The following is a 14,303-nucleotide window of genomic DNA, read 5'->3' as shown; positions in this document are numbered from 1 at the left end:
CCGTTCAGATGGAGGAGGGGATATAGAGACAAAAAAGCAGCCCCGCCCGCTCACTACCTCGTTGTGCAACAGCCAACTGCTGCAAGAGGCAACTGGCTGGAATCAACAAATTCATGACTATTTCACATTAACAGGGTTGTCTGGACTGTTGGCAATGAGAGGCAATCAGCTTGCCACTCCACTGAAGCTCACTGCGTGCTCAAAAACAAACTGAGCATCCAGAAAAATGTCCAAGTAAGTGATGACTCTCCTTCCGTCTATTAGGGCGTCATTAAAAACTTAAGAAGGATTCATGGAACATTGGAAATAATTTTGGGAGTTATTTTCATTGTCAGAATGTGCACAACGATGCAAGAGCACCATCTCCTGAGCCAAAGTTTTCCCTTAAATGCACCGAGACAGCGATCATCAAATGGATAGTTTATTCTCAGGCAAATAAAATACTGAAACAAAAGTTGTACAAATCTGAATACAAAGCTCTCAGCTCTGGTAGGGTCATCAGGGCAGTCCATGGGTGACGAGGAGCACTGTGGGATGAGGTGGGGAGCAAAAAACAACCAGACTAACTGTGCCACAGAGCGCAGGGAGACAAGTTGGTTGTCAGTCTTTGCCAGTGTGAAATTTCTACCTTTCAAAAGTTCTTTTGGCACATGTGGAAAACATTAGCGTGTAAGAGAAATAAAGGTGGTTAAGCGGTTTTTACAGAGATCCAAGTCAAATATGGTGTCAATTTAGAGATCAGATGTTTTACAAACAGATGCCAGCAATTCACTGTTTACTCTTAATAAATTATGCATGTAAAATAACGCCAGCATGTAGAATAACGGAGTGGTTATTTTGAGCTGACAATACAAGGCCTCGTTTCAGCATGGGTCTTGTTGATAGGTGTAGCACACCCTTCTTTACACTATTCACAATATTTACACCAAGGTTTTTTTCACCTTCCTCTTTCAGTTAAAGTAGCGACAGTTGAGTTTTATTTATGCACACCTTCTTCCAGGAATCCCACTTGGTGATCCCCACGGCTTCAAGCGTGCTGAAAACAACAAAACGTGAATGAAAAGTTGCTGTTGCCATGTCGTCCTCTACGATTTGGCTTCCAAAAGTGTCTTGATGTCTTTAATGCCGTGCTCTGCTGCCACGGTGATGATGTGGTCCAGGGCATTCACGTGGCCCAACATCTTCACGACCTCTTTCACTTGGTCCCTGTTGGCAGATATGGATTATTGTAGAAAAACACTAAAAGACTGGTCAAGGAAGTATTCTAAGAACACTAGTTATTTAACAGAACAACCCTGACAATTCATTCCTCCTAAAGCACCTTCCATAATATTCCAGCAGAGGGAGCTACAACAGAATTACAGTTCCCTCATTTAGACACACTGTATGTGCAGTTGTATATTCAGAGCCTACTAGGGCCTCTTACTTGGCATTGCGCCGTTCCACATCAGACATGCCCAAACTGCTGCGGTACAATAAGTTGGCCAGGTGGGTGAGGTAGCGACAGAATGGCTCCAACTGAGGCAACGTCTGCTGGCCCTTCAGCCCAGAGAACCACTGCACTGGCAAGCACTCCACCACCTGAAAAAGGTACAAGAAGGGACAAGCTGGAGTTAAACACCAGCTCTGGGTCACCCTGTTCAGTGAGTCACAAACGGCCAGTGTTGACCAACTGAGGAGGCGAGTTAAGCCTGCTAGCTGCACAGGGGAGTGGAGAGCAGCCGGTCACATTGACCTGGTTTGAGAGGCTTGTATGATAAAATATAAGCACCTCTCATCAAATTGTAAGGAGAGCCAGGAGAGGAGCCAGATCCACTGCTCAGGTAGCTAAAAATATGTATTTTTAAACATGGTTGGCACATTGTGTATGATAAAATACAGTAAGATCCCTTTGGAATAATTCTGAAACCTACGAATGCAGGTGAATGCCTGTGAATTTCTAAAATACAAAAATCATACTTTTCTCTAATCTCAGACTGAACCTGTGAACCTATTGGGAGGAGACTGATTATGTGTGTGAAAATACCAGAAAGCGTCACCTCTGAAGCTGCAATCGCTCTACTGCAAACAAAACTAATGACAATGTTGACTAAGCTGATGGAATCAAGCATCAAATAAGCCTACAAATAATGTGCCAACAGTGTGGACTGGTTTATCTATTAAAAATGGCCCTCGTATACTCTGTCCCAGTTCTTCAAACTGGAATTAAAAGCCAGACACCCTTCATGTCCACTCTCCTGACCGAGGACAAAGTTGAGGGAATATGCAAATAATTACATTTGCTGTGTTCCATGTGCCATGTTCTGGTACTGTGTAGTGTACTGTGATTTCACTGAACAAAACTTATGGCATTCTCAGTTGTAAATAGGTAAATGGAATGTGGAGAAATGAATGGATGTGTCACAGCTGCTGCTTCTTAACAACTTGCTCTCATTTCACGTGTCTTGTCACATACGAGCCAAAGACGGGTGTGTTGGGTTTTATGATGATTAAATGGCATTTAGCAGGATTTACAGCTGCCGTGCAGTTTTGTTCAGGAACGCCCGGATAACACAACAAATGTTAAGTCTTCCTACATAGACTGAAATATGACAAGCCGACTTCATCCATATGATAAGATGTGAAGTTTATGAATGACAGTTGTATTGATTCTGTTTCAAACACATTTGTTGATCTGATCAAGCATTCTGACTGTATGAGCTCTGCTGTGTCTTTACACAAAAAGCATGAAAGTACAAAACAACTGATGTGTGTGTCTCTTACCTTCTGGCACTTTGGAACATTGTCCTCCCAAGTATCTGTGGTCTGCAGTGCAGAGAGGATGTATCTATTCAGAGTGCTGTCCAAAGCCAGATCCCTCAGACAGGACATGGATAAGACGCCTTCCCACTGCAGGATGTTGCCCAGCAGCTGTTAACAGAACAAAAGAGTTAGACTGAACTCATGCAGACCAGGACAGCAGCAACGCCAACAGCACATTAACATCAATATCCAAGTAGTTCTAGAAGCTGCCACAGAAGCAAACGCCATCATTGGTTAGTGTGCAACCAGTGATACACACATGTGTGCACACAGTCATAAATGCAAAGCACCAATCAAAGCCAAGCAGTACTGCAGTGAAGAGGCAACAGTTTTCTTGGTGTCCTCCTGTATTTTCAAATCTTCCTTTGTATGTGTGGCGTGATTGACAACAATCGCTCAGGACCTTCATTTGGAGAAAACCCTCAGTGTAATCAGTGTTTGTATGAACGTTTGCACATACCTTCACACAGGACCAGAACTGCCTCTGGTAGAACAAGTAGGGGCCGCTATTCTTGTTCTCCAACACACTGACAAAAAGCAAAAACACAGTTTTAATCTTTCGCCGACTTCACAGCACACAGACAACCTCCAGTGTAAATAACGGTGTTACATACTTTTTGGGGTAGAGTGGAAGGAAGACATCTTCATCCAGAGTACGCCTGGTCCTTAAGACGATGGTTTTCAAAAGCTCCTGATAGAGAGGAAAAAAAGGAAATCATTCTACCACAAGAGCCAAAGTAATCTTATTTTCAAGATGAAGTACATTGTGTTTATCCAGGTGGCACAACCTGAATCCAAAAAAGCTTGGACACTGTGTAAAAAGTAAATAAAAACGGAACGCAATCACTTGCAAATAAACTGTGTTTACCGACAACTGTTTCACAATGTGCTGTTCACAAAGTGGTGAACCTCCCCACACCCTTCAGAAGAAGCATATATTCACAAAAATCTATGAAGCTGATGAGGTTAAACAGTAAATATATATATCTTTATACTGCTTTCAATAGAGTTTATGTCAAAAAGGATTAGCAAGGTCTGTTTTATTTATGTTTTCCACCAGCGTGGGCGATAAGCCGATCTTGATAAGGGATTGCAAGAAAATTGATGTCAACAATGATGAGCTTTGGACATTTTTACTCAATATGTATAGATCTATCACACAGCAAAAATAAATGTGACAAAAACCAGTCAGTCTGAAATTGTGGGCCAGCACGTCAAAGCAAATGCACCGCATTGTTTGATCTACAAGTGAAGAAAGTGGATGTGAGTGTGGATGTCCTCTGGAAAAGAGGCTACATGATGAATGGCACTCATCAGGGCAGCATTATCAAATTACATATTATGACAAAAAACCAATACTGATCCACATGGAAAAGATAACTTTTGTGGAATCAGGGTTGTAAGAGAGCAGACGGTACCTGTGTGTAGCGGTTGTCCCCATGCAGCACAGTGGGGTAACCTTTCATTAGTCTGTGAATGAAAGCCACCAGACTGGCTGTCTGACTGCTCGACAGCGGGTCCCACACTTGTTCTGCCAACACTGAAACACACACACACCACCCCCGATACATTAATACACATGACATATTTTGTACTGGCCTCCATTGTTATGCCAAGCAAGTCTTAGTATGCTCAATGCAGCTGTGCGGGATTCTCTACCTGTCAGTTTGGAGAGGATGACCTTCTCCACTATAGCAGGCAGCAAGCTGATATCTCCATCTCCTCTCTGTAAAGTGCTGTGCTCCTCAAAGCCGTAAAACAGCAGCGACTCAAACCAGAGCATGTACTCGAAGTTTGCACACTGACCCTGAACAGGGGAAAAAAATGGATTTCAGAATTCAGTCCTCCCTTTACAAGAAATGTCAGACTAAAAACACTCACACGTGCCTTACCTCAAGAGGGTTCCACGTGATGAGCTGCAGGCGGACTAAAGGGTTGAAGAGTTTGGGCAGACAGAGTCCTATGTAAGCATCCCTGTAGCATTCGGCATAGTCTCGCCTCCACACTTCAAAATGGGATTTGATGCAGTCAAGAGAATGGAAGTCCTCCACCACATCCTCAAACACTTTCTTACATTCCCTGATGATGCGATCTGAATGAGACGAAAAGCTTTGGTTAGGCGTGAGCTGCAGAATATCTGGCGTCAGTTACGTCTGGGTTAAATTACATTTCACCAACACATTTGCCAGTTCTCCTCATTATAGCTGATACAGATTTTTGCAGCAACTTAATGATGTACCTCTCTCCATGTTGAAGCTGGTTATGTCAGTAGAGGTTTCCTCATCATCAGATGATAAGCCTTCTTTATGCTCAGCCCTCTTTCCATTCTGCTCTCTAGCTTGTCGCCGCCGTGTTCTGCACCCACACACAACCACAAAGGCAGACAATGAAAACCAAGGACAGAATGCTGAATTAAATACAACCAGCTTGGAACTGAAACAACGCCCTGAAAGTCACAACTGTGGGTCTCTTGCATGGAAAACCTATGCTTAACAAACAGAGCTACATTTAGGGCTGTATATCTGGAATAACAGCACAAAAAGATCAGATGTCTTTGGCATTTTCTGGTCTGAGGCAAGCACAAGGGCAACAAAGCCTGTACCGTCACAAAAATTAAGCCTACAAATGCTGACAGCATGTCTTCGAGTACGGATGAGCTTCATACCGTCGTGCTTCTCTTTCTGCTATCCTCCTCTGACAACTGTGCGCTTGGTATGCTGCGCGGTCTCGACCAAATGAGTCTAGATTAGGAGCCATGACAGCTTTATCTGTAAGAGACAGGAGCCATGTTAGAACCAATAATGAAAAGCTGGGACATAACCATAACCTTTTTCTTATTCTAGGCACTCAACATAAAGAGTAGTCAAATTTAGAATAAGTCAAAATGCTTAAAAATAAAGTAAGCTGAGACAGGCAGGTGATAGGCATAAGGATGGTTTTAACTTACAAAACATGTTAAAATGTTGACCTACAACTATCTATAAATCAGCAATAGCACATCATATTTGATCAAAATTATTACAGCATCATTCATTTTCTAGTCACTTACCTGGCGGCACCTTCCTACATGTCACAGTGACAGATGACAAGTCACTAACAGATTTTAACTTTACTTAGTGACTCATTGCTTGAGCTGAGTTACAACCACCCAGCTGACTGTGAGACTCGGCCATTAAAGAGCAGCTGAAACAGCTCCTCTGATAAACATTTCCCACGTGCGTACATGCTCGCTCGCTCACAATCACACCTCAATTAACCTCAATCGCGCTCATGAGGGAAACATAAACGGGGGTGGTGGGAGACAAGGATGTGAACAGTGCGCGCACTCACACACACTCACATACAGAGAACTAACGAGGTCTGTTCAAATAAATCATAAAAACCTTCAAGATGGACTGACTTGAAAGGCTTGCAAACTCCGACGATTCATCTTTAATATCATCCTGTCTTCTCTGGACAAGTCGTGAGGCCCGTTGCCTTAGTAACTGGTGCATGGCAGCCTCCAGCTCCAGGACAGCAGGCACCTGAAAGATATGATGCCTTCTGTGACCTCTGACCCAAACAAAAGCGGGGCTCCGAGTCACAGGGATGTCTTGCTGGAGGGACAAGAGGGGCATGACGGGCAATATAACACTGGAACCAAAATATCACTAGTGTCGGGTGAAAACTTGACATGGCTAAAATGTCATATTTCCATGGAGGAAGGCTTCAACACTATGATCTCATGTTCAGCCAATGGTTTGAGTTGAAAATATTGACAAACCAAGTTAAAGTTAAATGCCTTGTGAGGTTAATGGATTAATATCAGAAAATTAGAGTTAACGGTTTTTACCCAACATTGACAATATACAGTTCCAGTCTTGATGTTTACACTGTATTAAAGGACTCCAAACTGAGTCGTAATGGATGGTTAGTGTCCTGTTTCCATCACAGTGTTCTGTGCATTGAGAGCCACCTAACAGGGTTAAAACAGAAATTAGTGTGGATGAGGAAACACGTGTTGGCAGCTGGCAGGCCACTTCTCTCTTTGTTCCATGCAGCCGCTGCTCTGCTGCTGCAGGATTAAGACTGAATTATTCTGTTTAGACATGCGTTTAGTAAGTAGCTACATAAATAGAGTTTGTGTCAGAGACATCACTTCATTATGATTTAACAAACTGGACTCATCCTCTTTGTTAAGACTGGACTTGTATATACTTGGTTTTGTCACTATATTGGGCCCTCTTATAGCTCCAACTCATCTTCAGATAACTTTGTTTACTTGTTGTATGAGTAATGACTAGTAGAAATTGATTACGTTTAAGTAGCTGAAAACGTATTCTGATTCAAGTCAGAGCATTTTGTTTCTGTACATCAGCCACTAGTAAAAGTATGTCACTGAGATAATAGAACAAAGTCATATTTCCCACTAAAATGAGAGACAGATGTGCCCAAAGTGACAAATTTGCAGTCACCCTGACTTGTCAGCACCATTAACTAACGCTAATAATAGAATCTAAAAAAACAATTGAATCATAACAGAAATAAGCTTTTTATGACTCAATGTTTCACAATACTGATTTTTTCTTAGTCCTTATGCCTTTAAACTCCACATTATGTGGTCAGAGATCACACAGACACAAGACAGAAAACAGCTAATCAGACAGCATATAAATTCTCCCTTACCTTTTCACTGAAACACTCAAGCAAGTCTCCAACATACCCTCGCATCTCTTGCAAGAATTTATATTGATCTGCATTGTCATTGGATGAGCCCTCCAGCTGCTGTATGGTGCTCTCGGAGGCAGCTAGGTCGTCTTCGATCTGTTTGTAGCGCTTGGCGTTTGCGCTGTGGCCTGCACACATTTGGCCGAGCCTACAGACACATGACATACAGGGAAAGACAGGACAGAAGGATGACTTAGATGGGCCTGAAGAAACACAAAGCTAGTCGAATCTTAACAACTGACATAACTGCTTCAGAGTGCAAACCTCAAACAAACACAGGGACATCATGAAAAGTGATTAACAGGAGACAACAAGATAAAATAATGCACTCCTGGTAAAAGAGGAGTTGCAATTAGGTGGACTAAAGCAACCCCACCTCCAGACCCCCCCCTCCACATTGCCTCTCTGGCCCTTAGATCTGTGGGTTGCTTCTCTCTTCAGGACCACAGCACACAGAAATTGCAGCAGCTGAGCTGAAGACTGATATTACACGTTGCTGCGGTGTTCCACGGAACCTACCTATCCAGCAGGCGTTTCTTTACCAGATCAATGGATACCGGGGTTAGGTCACTAATAGGGGCCCCGTAGTGAACGGAGCCGTTGTCTGCTCGGCCAGTTGGCTTGCCAGTCTGTGGTGCCACGGTGCTGTAGGTGAATGGCAAGCTGTAAGAAGAGCCATAGGGCTGGCTCTCGTAGCTGTTCTGGTAGTAGACTGTGGTCTCCTCTGGCTGGGTGCTTTGGACCTAGTCATTAGAAACAAGGAAAACACATAATGCTTTTATTATTATGACTAATAGCACGGCTGCTGTCTGTTGCCAATTTATTAGGGCTGGAACTCATGGTAATGGTTATTTGCATCATCAGTTAATCCATCAGTCACTTTTTTTGACTAATTGTCTGGTCTATGTCAGAAAAATGTCCAACAAAAGCTTCCAGATCTGAAAATGACATGCCCAAATTGCTTATGTTGTACAAACCACACTCCAAAACCAAAAGATACTCAATATATAATGAAATAAAACAGCTGGAATCAGCAAATATTTGCCATAAATGATTATGAAAGCAACTTCGACTTCTTGTTTAATCAACCAATCAGACTTAAATTAAACTAAAGAGCACCGCAGGGTTAAATGATAAGAAAATTGGAGAAAAACCCGCATCATCCATGGTCAGAAGTCGTACAAGAAGGTGAAATATTTTACAGCTGTTCAGAGATTAAGTACATCTTACCTGGGGTATGCTGATTCCTTTTCTAATTTGCTCCTGCTCCCAACGGCTCACCTCTTCATCCTGACCTGTATCCAGTGCCTCGTCATCACTACCCTCAATACCTGCGTATGTGAAGGGGATGTTAGTCTCATTGGAGGCAACTAATAGAAAATACTAGTATGTAATTAATGAACTTGAAAGTGCATCGCTTGCTTACGGTACCTATCTCCTCAGCTATCTTTTGTCGCTGGCTTTTGTTCTTCACCCCACTGAAGCGGATCCTCTTCTCTTCCTCGTCTTCGTCGTCGCTGGCATCTTGGTCTTCTCCCACCAGGCGTTTCTTAGGAGCCTCTGTCTCGACCAGAGGGGCGTCACCTCCCAGCTCTCTAGCCAGTTGCCGGCGCTTTCTTGCAGCATGGATGAAGGCTGCATCGGGGATCTCCCCTAAAGTAAGAGAGAAACTGGTCTAAGTACTTGTGCAAATATGCAAATACAAAAAGGTCTTTCAGGTTTAAAGGCATGGTGCTGTATGCAGTGAGATGAAAGCCTTAACAACGGGGGGTTACACTGACTGATTAGAGGACCAGTAATTCAGAGAAGAGCACAAAGTTCCGTCAAAGATTAGTTACAGAATTCAATTTTTAAAACTGTTATGAAATCAAATTTCACTGGTATTTCCTGTTACATAACACTCAAAATACAAAGCTATCATCAAGACCAGGAGTTGGCCCAGTTTTTACAACAGTATGAGCGTCAGGCTGGTTGTGCCAGAGATGATAATCAGAACATTGAACAAGCAGTCAAATTTGAGTGTGTGTGTGTATGAGTGTATAATACCTGGTCTGAGGCTGCCGAGGGAGGAAAGCGTGTTGAATGTTGCTCCAGTATTGTTGTTCTTGGAGGCTTGGCCATGTGCCTGGCCACTTTGACCTCGTGCCTCTTCCTCCTGCTCATCAGTGCTGTCCACCTCCATTTCTTCCTCGCCCTGTTCGCTGCCTGCTCCGCTCGTGACCTCCTCTTTGATGGCAACCGCTGGCTGAGGTGGAGCATCTGGGAAAATGGGATGCAGAAATAGATGAGCCAAGAGGATAAGTGATGGGTGACTGGTTATGTTTCATGTTACATCACTGGCCCATTCAGATACCCCCAGTAGCATTGGTATATACAAATCTTAAGGATATTTCAAGTAGCTCAAGTTTTGGCCATCTGTGGTGAACACTGACAAGCAAAGACTCTGACTGGCATCTGATTTCTGCCTGATTCTTTATTAGGTTAGTGCTCAACAAGTGTAATCACAGAGCATGGCAAACTTCTGTGAACATGCACTGATGCTATGCACAGAAATGTCTGATAATATTAACATGACTGATAATTTCCAATATACCACCGTCCTATAAATGGTAATGTGATACGAGGAGCATTTCTGCTGAATGTAAACACAAGTACAATTCATAACTTCTACCTAAAGCAGCATTAACTTCAATGGGAACTTGGGAATAGGAACCCCCATCTTGTGACACAAATCACAGTAACAGTTGAGGTGCACGCTAGTAGGGCTGCAACTACCAATTATTTCCATTGTCAATTAATTTGTCAATAAATTTCTCAATTAACTGATTAGTTGTTTCGTCTATACAATGTCAGAAAATGGTCATGTATGACATTCTCAAATGTCTTGTTTTGTCCACAACTTAATATGCTCAATTTACTACAATAGAAGAGTTACAGAATTTAAGAGGATGTAATCAGAGGATTCTACAGCTCAAACCGATTGATTAATGCTGCTCTACATATTAGCAAAACTAAAATGAAATGCCTAAATTCAAATCACTAATGTGACAGCGGAGAGGCAGGTAATGTATGGCATGGTCAGCTGACGTTATCCCACCTGATTTGATGTCCTGTTTGACATGTCCAGCCTTCTCCAAATCCTCCTTGTACTCCTTCTTCAGCTGTTTGACGATCTTCTTGCTGTGATTGGACTTCTTCACTCTGAACACCTCGGATCCTTCTGTTAACAGGCGGTCAAGCGGGAAAGTGAGTGGTGAGGCAAGTTAAGCATGCACATCATCCAGGTTAAGCCGATGGTCAGAGGAATGATCCCCGGTCTGGAGAGGTACTCATCTATCGTGGTTTACGCAATTATTAATACGATTTCTGTATCAAGCGGGAACAGAAAGATTGACATTAATGATTCAACTCATCAGCACAACACATTTCCCCCATCTAGTTCACCGGCTGGCTAGCTAACTTAGCAAAGTTACCTTCTTCATCGTCGAAACTCAGTAAACTTGCTTTCGTGGGTCCAGGCACCGGAGCTATATCTTTGACTTTCTTTTCTTTCTTGACGGCTCTTATGCTATGAACGTTAACCTGAAAGCCGTTGCTATGATAGTTATCCGCGATGTTCGGTGCTGCACTAATGCTGCTATTGAAGGTCTCCATGAACGGGATTTCCTCCACTACAGGCCCAAACGATGTCGGTGCCAGTGGCGGTTGCCGACTCTCCTCCTGTTCGTCCTCGTCGGACTCATTCCTCCGCCGAAAATTTGCTCGTTTCGCCTTTTTAAACATTATCTTTTTCTGCTAAATGCAACAGTGCATGGTCAGACGTAGGACACCTTAAAATGGTGCATGGAGCCGAAGGAAATTATCCCTAAACTCACAGTCGGCCATTTTCTGTGATATTGCGTATCTTCTTCTTCGTCAAGATTTGAGGCGGACCACGTGCGTCACCGGCACATTACTGCACCCAACTGGTTAAAAGCAGTACATGCATCAGTCATACACAGTAATGAATTACATATAACATCTGAAACTTCTGTGCTCTGCCTCGCGCTTATGTAGTGCTGCACACTGTTGTATTTAACTTGATTTTAGGCATGCTATGCAATCCATGTTTACCTATATTTTACTATTTTATGCTGTGTTTTTATGCATTGTATTTTATCCACAATTGGGTTTTATTCCCCATCTTATTTTACATTCATTGTTTATCTGTTTTTATGTCCATTCTGTCGTTTCATTGTAAAGCACTCACTTGGTGCATGTGATTTTTTCTTGTAAAGCACTTTGAGCTGCAATTCCTGTATGAAAGGTGCTATACAAAAAGTTTATTATTATCATTACTATATAACACATGTAGCAGTGAATAAATAGATGAAAAACACAAGCAGAAAGTAGTGTAAAATTATTCTCAGTATCGCAGTGAAAAGTCTTTATCAGATAGGAAGAGTAATTCACATTCAAATACAACAATCCCACTGTTTGCTGTATGCTTATGTTTATTGTTTGGTTTCTTGTTTCACTTAGGCATTCAAATACAAATGTAAGTTAGCACATCGTTTAAGGCATAAAATGACCACTGAAATTGCCTTTAACTGCAGTGAATCAGCATTCAGGTCAGAGCTATAGCAGTTGTGACCGAATGCTGCCATAACAGCATTCGACGGTATAAAGCACTATATTTGTATGAGTCTTCAAAACTCAATTATTGTACTCAAGGTCGTTAAAAAGGCCCGTGGTCATCAGCACAGTTATAAATTGAAGTTGGTGTGCACAAATATGCAAGCAAACACTATAACAATTACAGAGAGAGAATTAGAAGTTCAGAGTTTTGACATCATAGGCAACATGGGCTTGCTCGACAGCAGATATTTTGACACTTCACAGCGCGAAAGGCACAGGTGTAGTAAATAATAAAATGAATGATGGCCGAATTCCATTCAGCTGCTTCAGTTTGAGGGTCCTGCTATTGTTCATGCTGTCGTGGTTTACACAACAGAGCCATCATTAATGCCAGTCGGCACGCCTGTGCTTCTCCTGCTGTGACAAGTCAAAACGTCTGCTGCCAGAAGGGCCTATTGTGCACAACTCAAAGGAGCCAAAGTCAATTCAAGACACGGCGTTCAGTATTTACTCACATGAAAAGTTTATTTAAGAGTAAACAGATTCAAATACGGATACATGAACAGATAAACAGTCTGTCCTTTTCCTATCTCGTTTTCACTCACGCCTCATTACCTCTGGGCTATTTCATTCACTTACCTACTTACCTGGCAACAGGTTTTAGAAAAATACTCTTGTAGAAGATGAAAGATCCAAATGCATACCTCTAAAATTGCACCTGATTTGCTGCACACATTGTTGCCACAATAAATGCATTACGTTGAGAGGAGCATATGTTCTCTCCTGATCGGAACACATAGTGCGCATTCCGGACTTTGACGGCATTCACTTCCTTTAATAAATGCCAGACATGCGAGCTGCAGTTAGCAAGGGTCATTACGGAGCCATTACTTGACACAGCGTAGTACATGCTGCGGTAGTGATAATAACTGCTGAAATTAAAGTGTCACCACGAATGAAGCTGGAGTGATATGTTGTGATTAATTAACATCAAGATGACCCTTTGCCATTAAAATGATAATTGGAGATAAATATCTTCCCAGTGATGGTAGTGTTTCGGTTTTAAAGTCCCAGACCCCCTTTTCTCTCTATAACACGTTCATCATTAGTGCAGGAACTTATCCTGTTGTGATGTAGTAAGAAGTGACCAGTCAGCTGCTACTGATGAACCTATGGTGGTAAACATCTCCTTTGCGTCAGGAACCCATTAGAACAATGGCTCTGTTTTACTTTTTTCAGCGGTCATAGATATAATATCTCCTCTGACTCTCACATCAGAGGGCCTGTGTTTTGGAGGACTGAGTTCATACACGAACAGTTTTATTAGAGCACAGTTTCAAACCATGTCCTTGGTTTTTGCCACGTAGCATTTTTCCACTGTTGGAAACGCAGCGACTCATAGCCCGGAGCTTCCCCTAACCTCAACTTTTAAGAAAGTCTTTGGTTCTTCAGTATGCAAAGCAGCGGTGGAGGAAGTACTCAGATCATTTACTGAAGTAAAGTTAGCAATACCACAGTGTAGAAATACTCAATACAAGTAAAAGAACTGCATTCAAAATTTTATTGAAGTGAAAGTACAAAAGTGTAAGCATCAAAATATATTTAAAGAACCAAAATTATATAGAATGGCTCACTTCATACTCATATATTTCATATTATTGAATTATAATCATTATTAGATTCATGTACACATCAGTTTACTGTTGCAGCTGGTAAACATGGGGCCAATTAATTAACATACTGCACTACACATTAATCTATAATAATATATCATATTTTATTTGTTGATGGTATTTCATATTGATAACCTGAATCTTTATCATATGATATCAATTGAATACAGTAAAAAGTACAATATTTGTATCTTATATACAGGAAAAAGCACCACTTTGGATAGGCCACATTAAATTTAACTATAAATTGTCCCTTAATGCTGACGTTGACAACATTAATATTTGTACTCGTGTGTCCTGATGGTGTAAGAGTGCTAAATGACCAGCGACGGTTTGGCCTGACCTCAGTCCCATAACGACTGACTCAAGGTTCAAATGAGACACGCGAACATGGATTGATTGCTTGTTCCAGCTTCAAGCAAACAGGAGCATGAAATTCTTCTAATAACCACTTGGGGGCACTGCAGCCCCTCAGAAGCAAAAAAAGCTGTGTCTTATTTGTGG

General features: G+C 42.0%; 1 protein-coding gene across 1 annotated transcript; it reads right to left on the bottom strand.

The window, feature by feature from the left end:
* Positions 1-408: 408 nt before the first annotated feature.
* Positions 409-11,403, bottom strand: paxbp1 (PAX3 and PAX7 binding protein 1). The gene is made up of 18 exons (XM_041952865.1): positions 10,983-11,403; positions 10,607-10,729; positions 9,556-9,768; positions 8,941-9,162; positions 8,740-8,840; positions 8,029-8,252; positions 7,468-7,657; positions 6,203-6,326; positions 5,468-5,570; positions 5,042-5,157; positions 4,695-4,894; positions 4,462-4,609; positions 4,221-4,342; positions 3,417-3,493; positions 3,263-3,329; positions 2,764-2,910; positions 1,427-1,581; positions 409-1,206 (listed from the first exon to the last, which is right to left on the bottom strand). Exons 1-18 carry the CDS (start codon positions 11,290-11,292, stop codon positions 1,086-1,088), a joined length of 2,763 nt encoding a protein of 920 aa, XP_041808799.1. The 5' UTR covers positions 11,293-11,403; the 3' UTR covers positions 409-1,085.
* Between the last annotated feature and the right edge of the window lie 2,900 nt (positions 11,404-14,303).

The sequence above is a fragment of the Chelmon rostratus genome, chromosome 14 (genome assembly GCF_017976325.1).
Source record: "Chelmon rostratus isolate fCheRos1 chromosome 14, fCheRos1.pri, whole genome shotgun sequence".
NCBI lineage: Eukaryota > Metazoa > Chordata > Actinopteri > Chaetodontiformes > Chaetodontidae > Chelmon > Chelmon rostratus.
The sequence above is the reverse complement of the archived record's forward strand: the minus strand, read 5'-3'. Positions and strand labels throughout refer to the sequence as shown.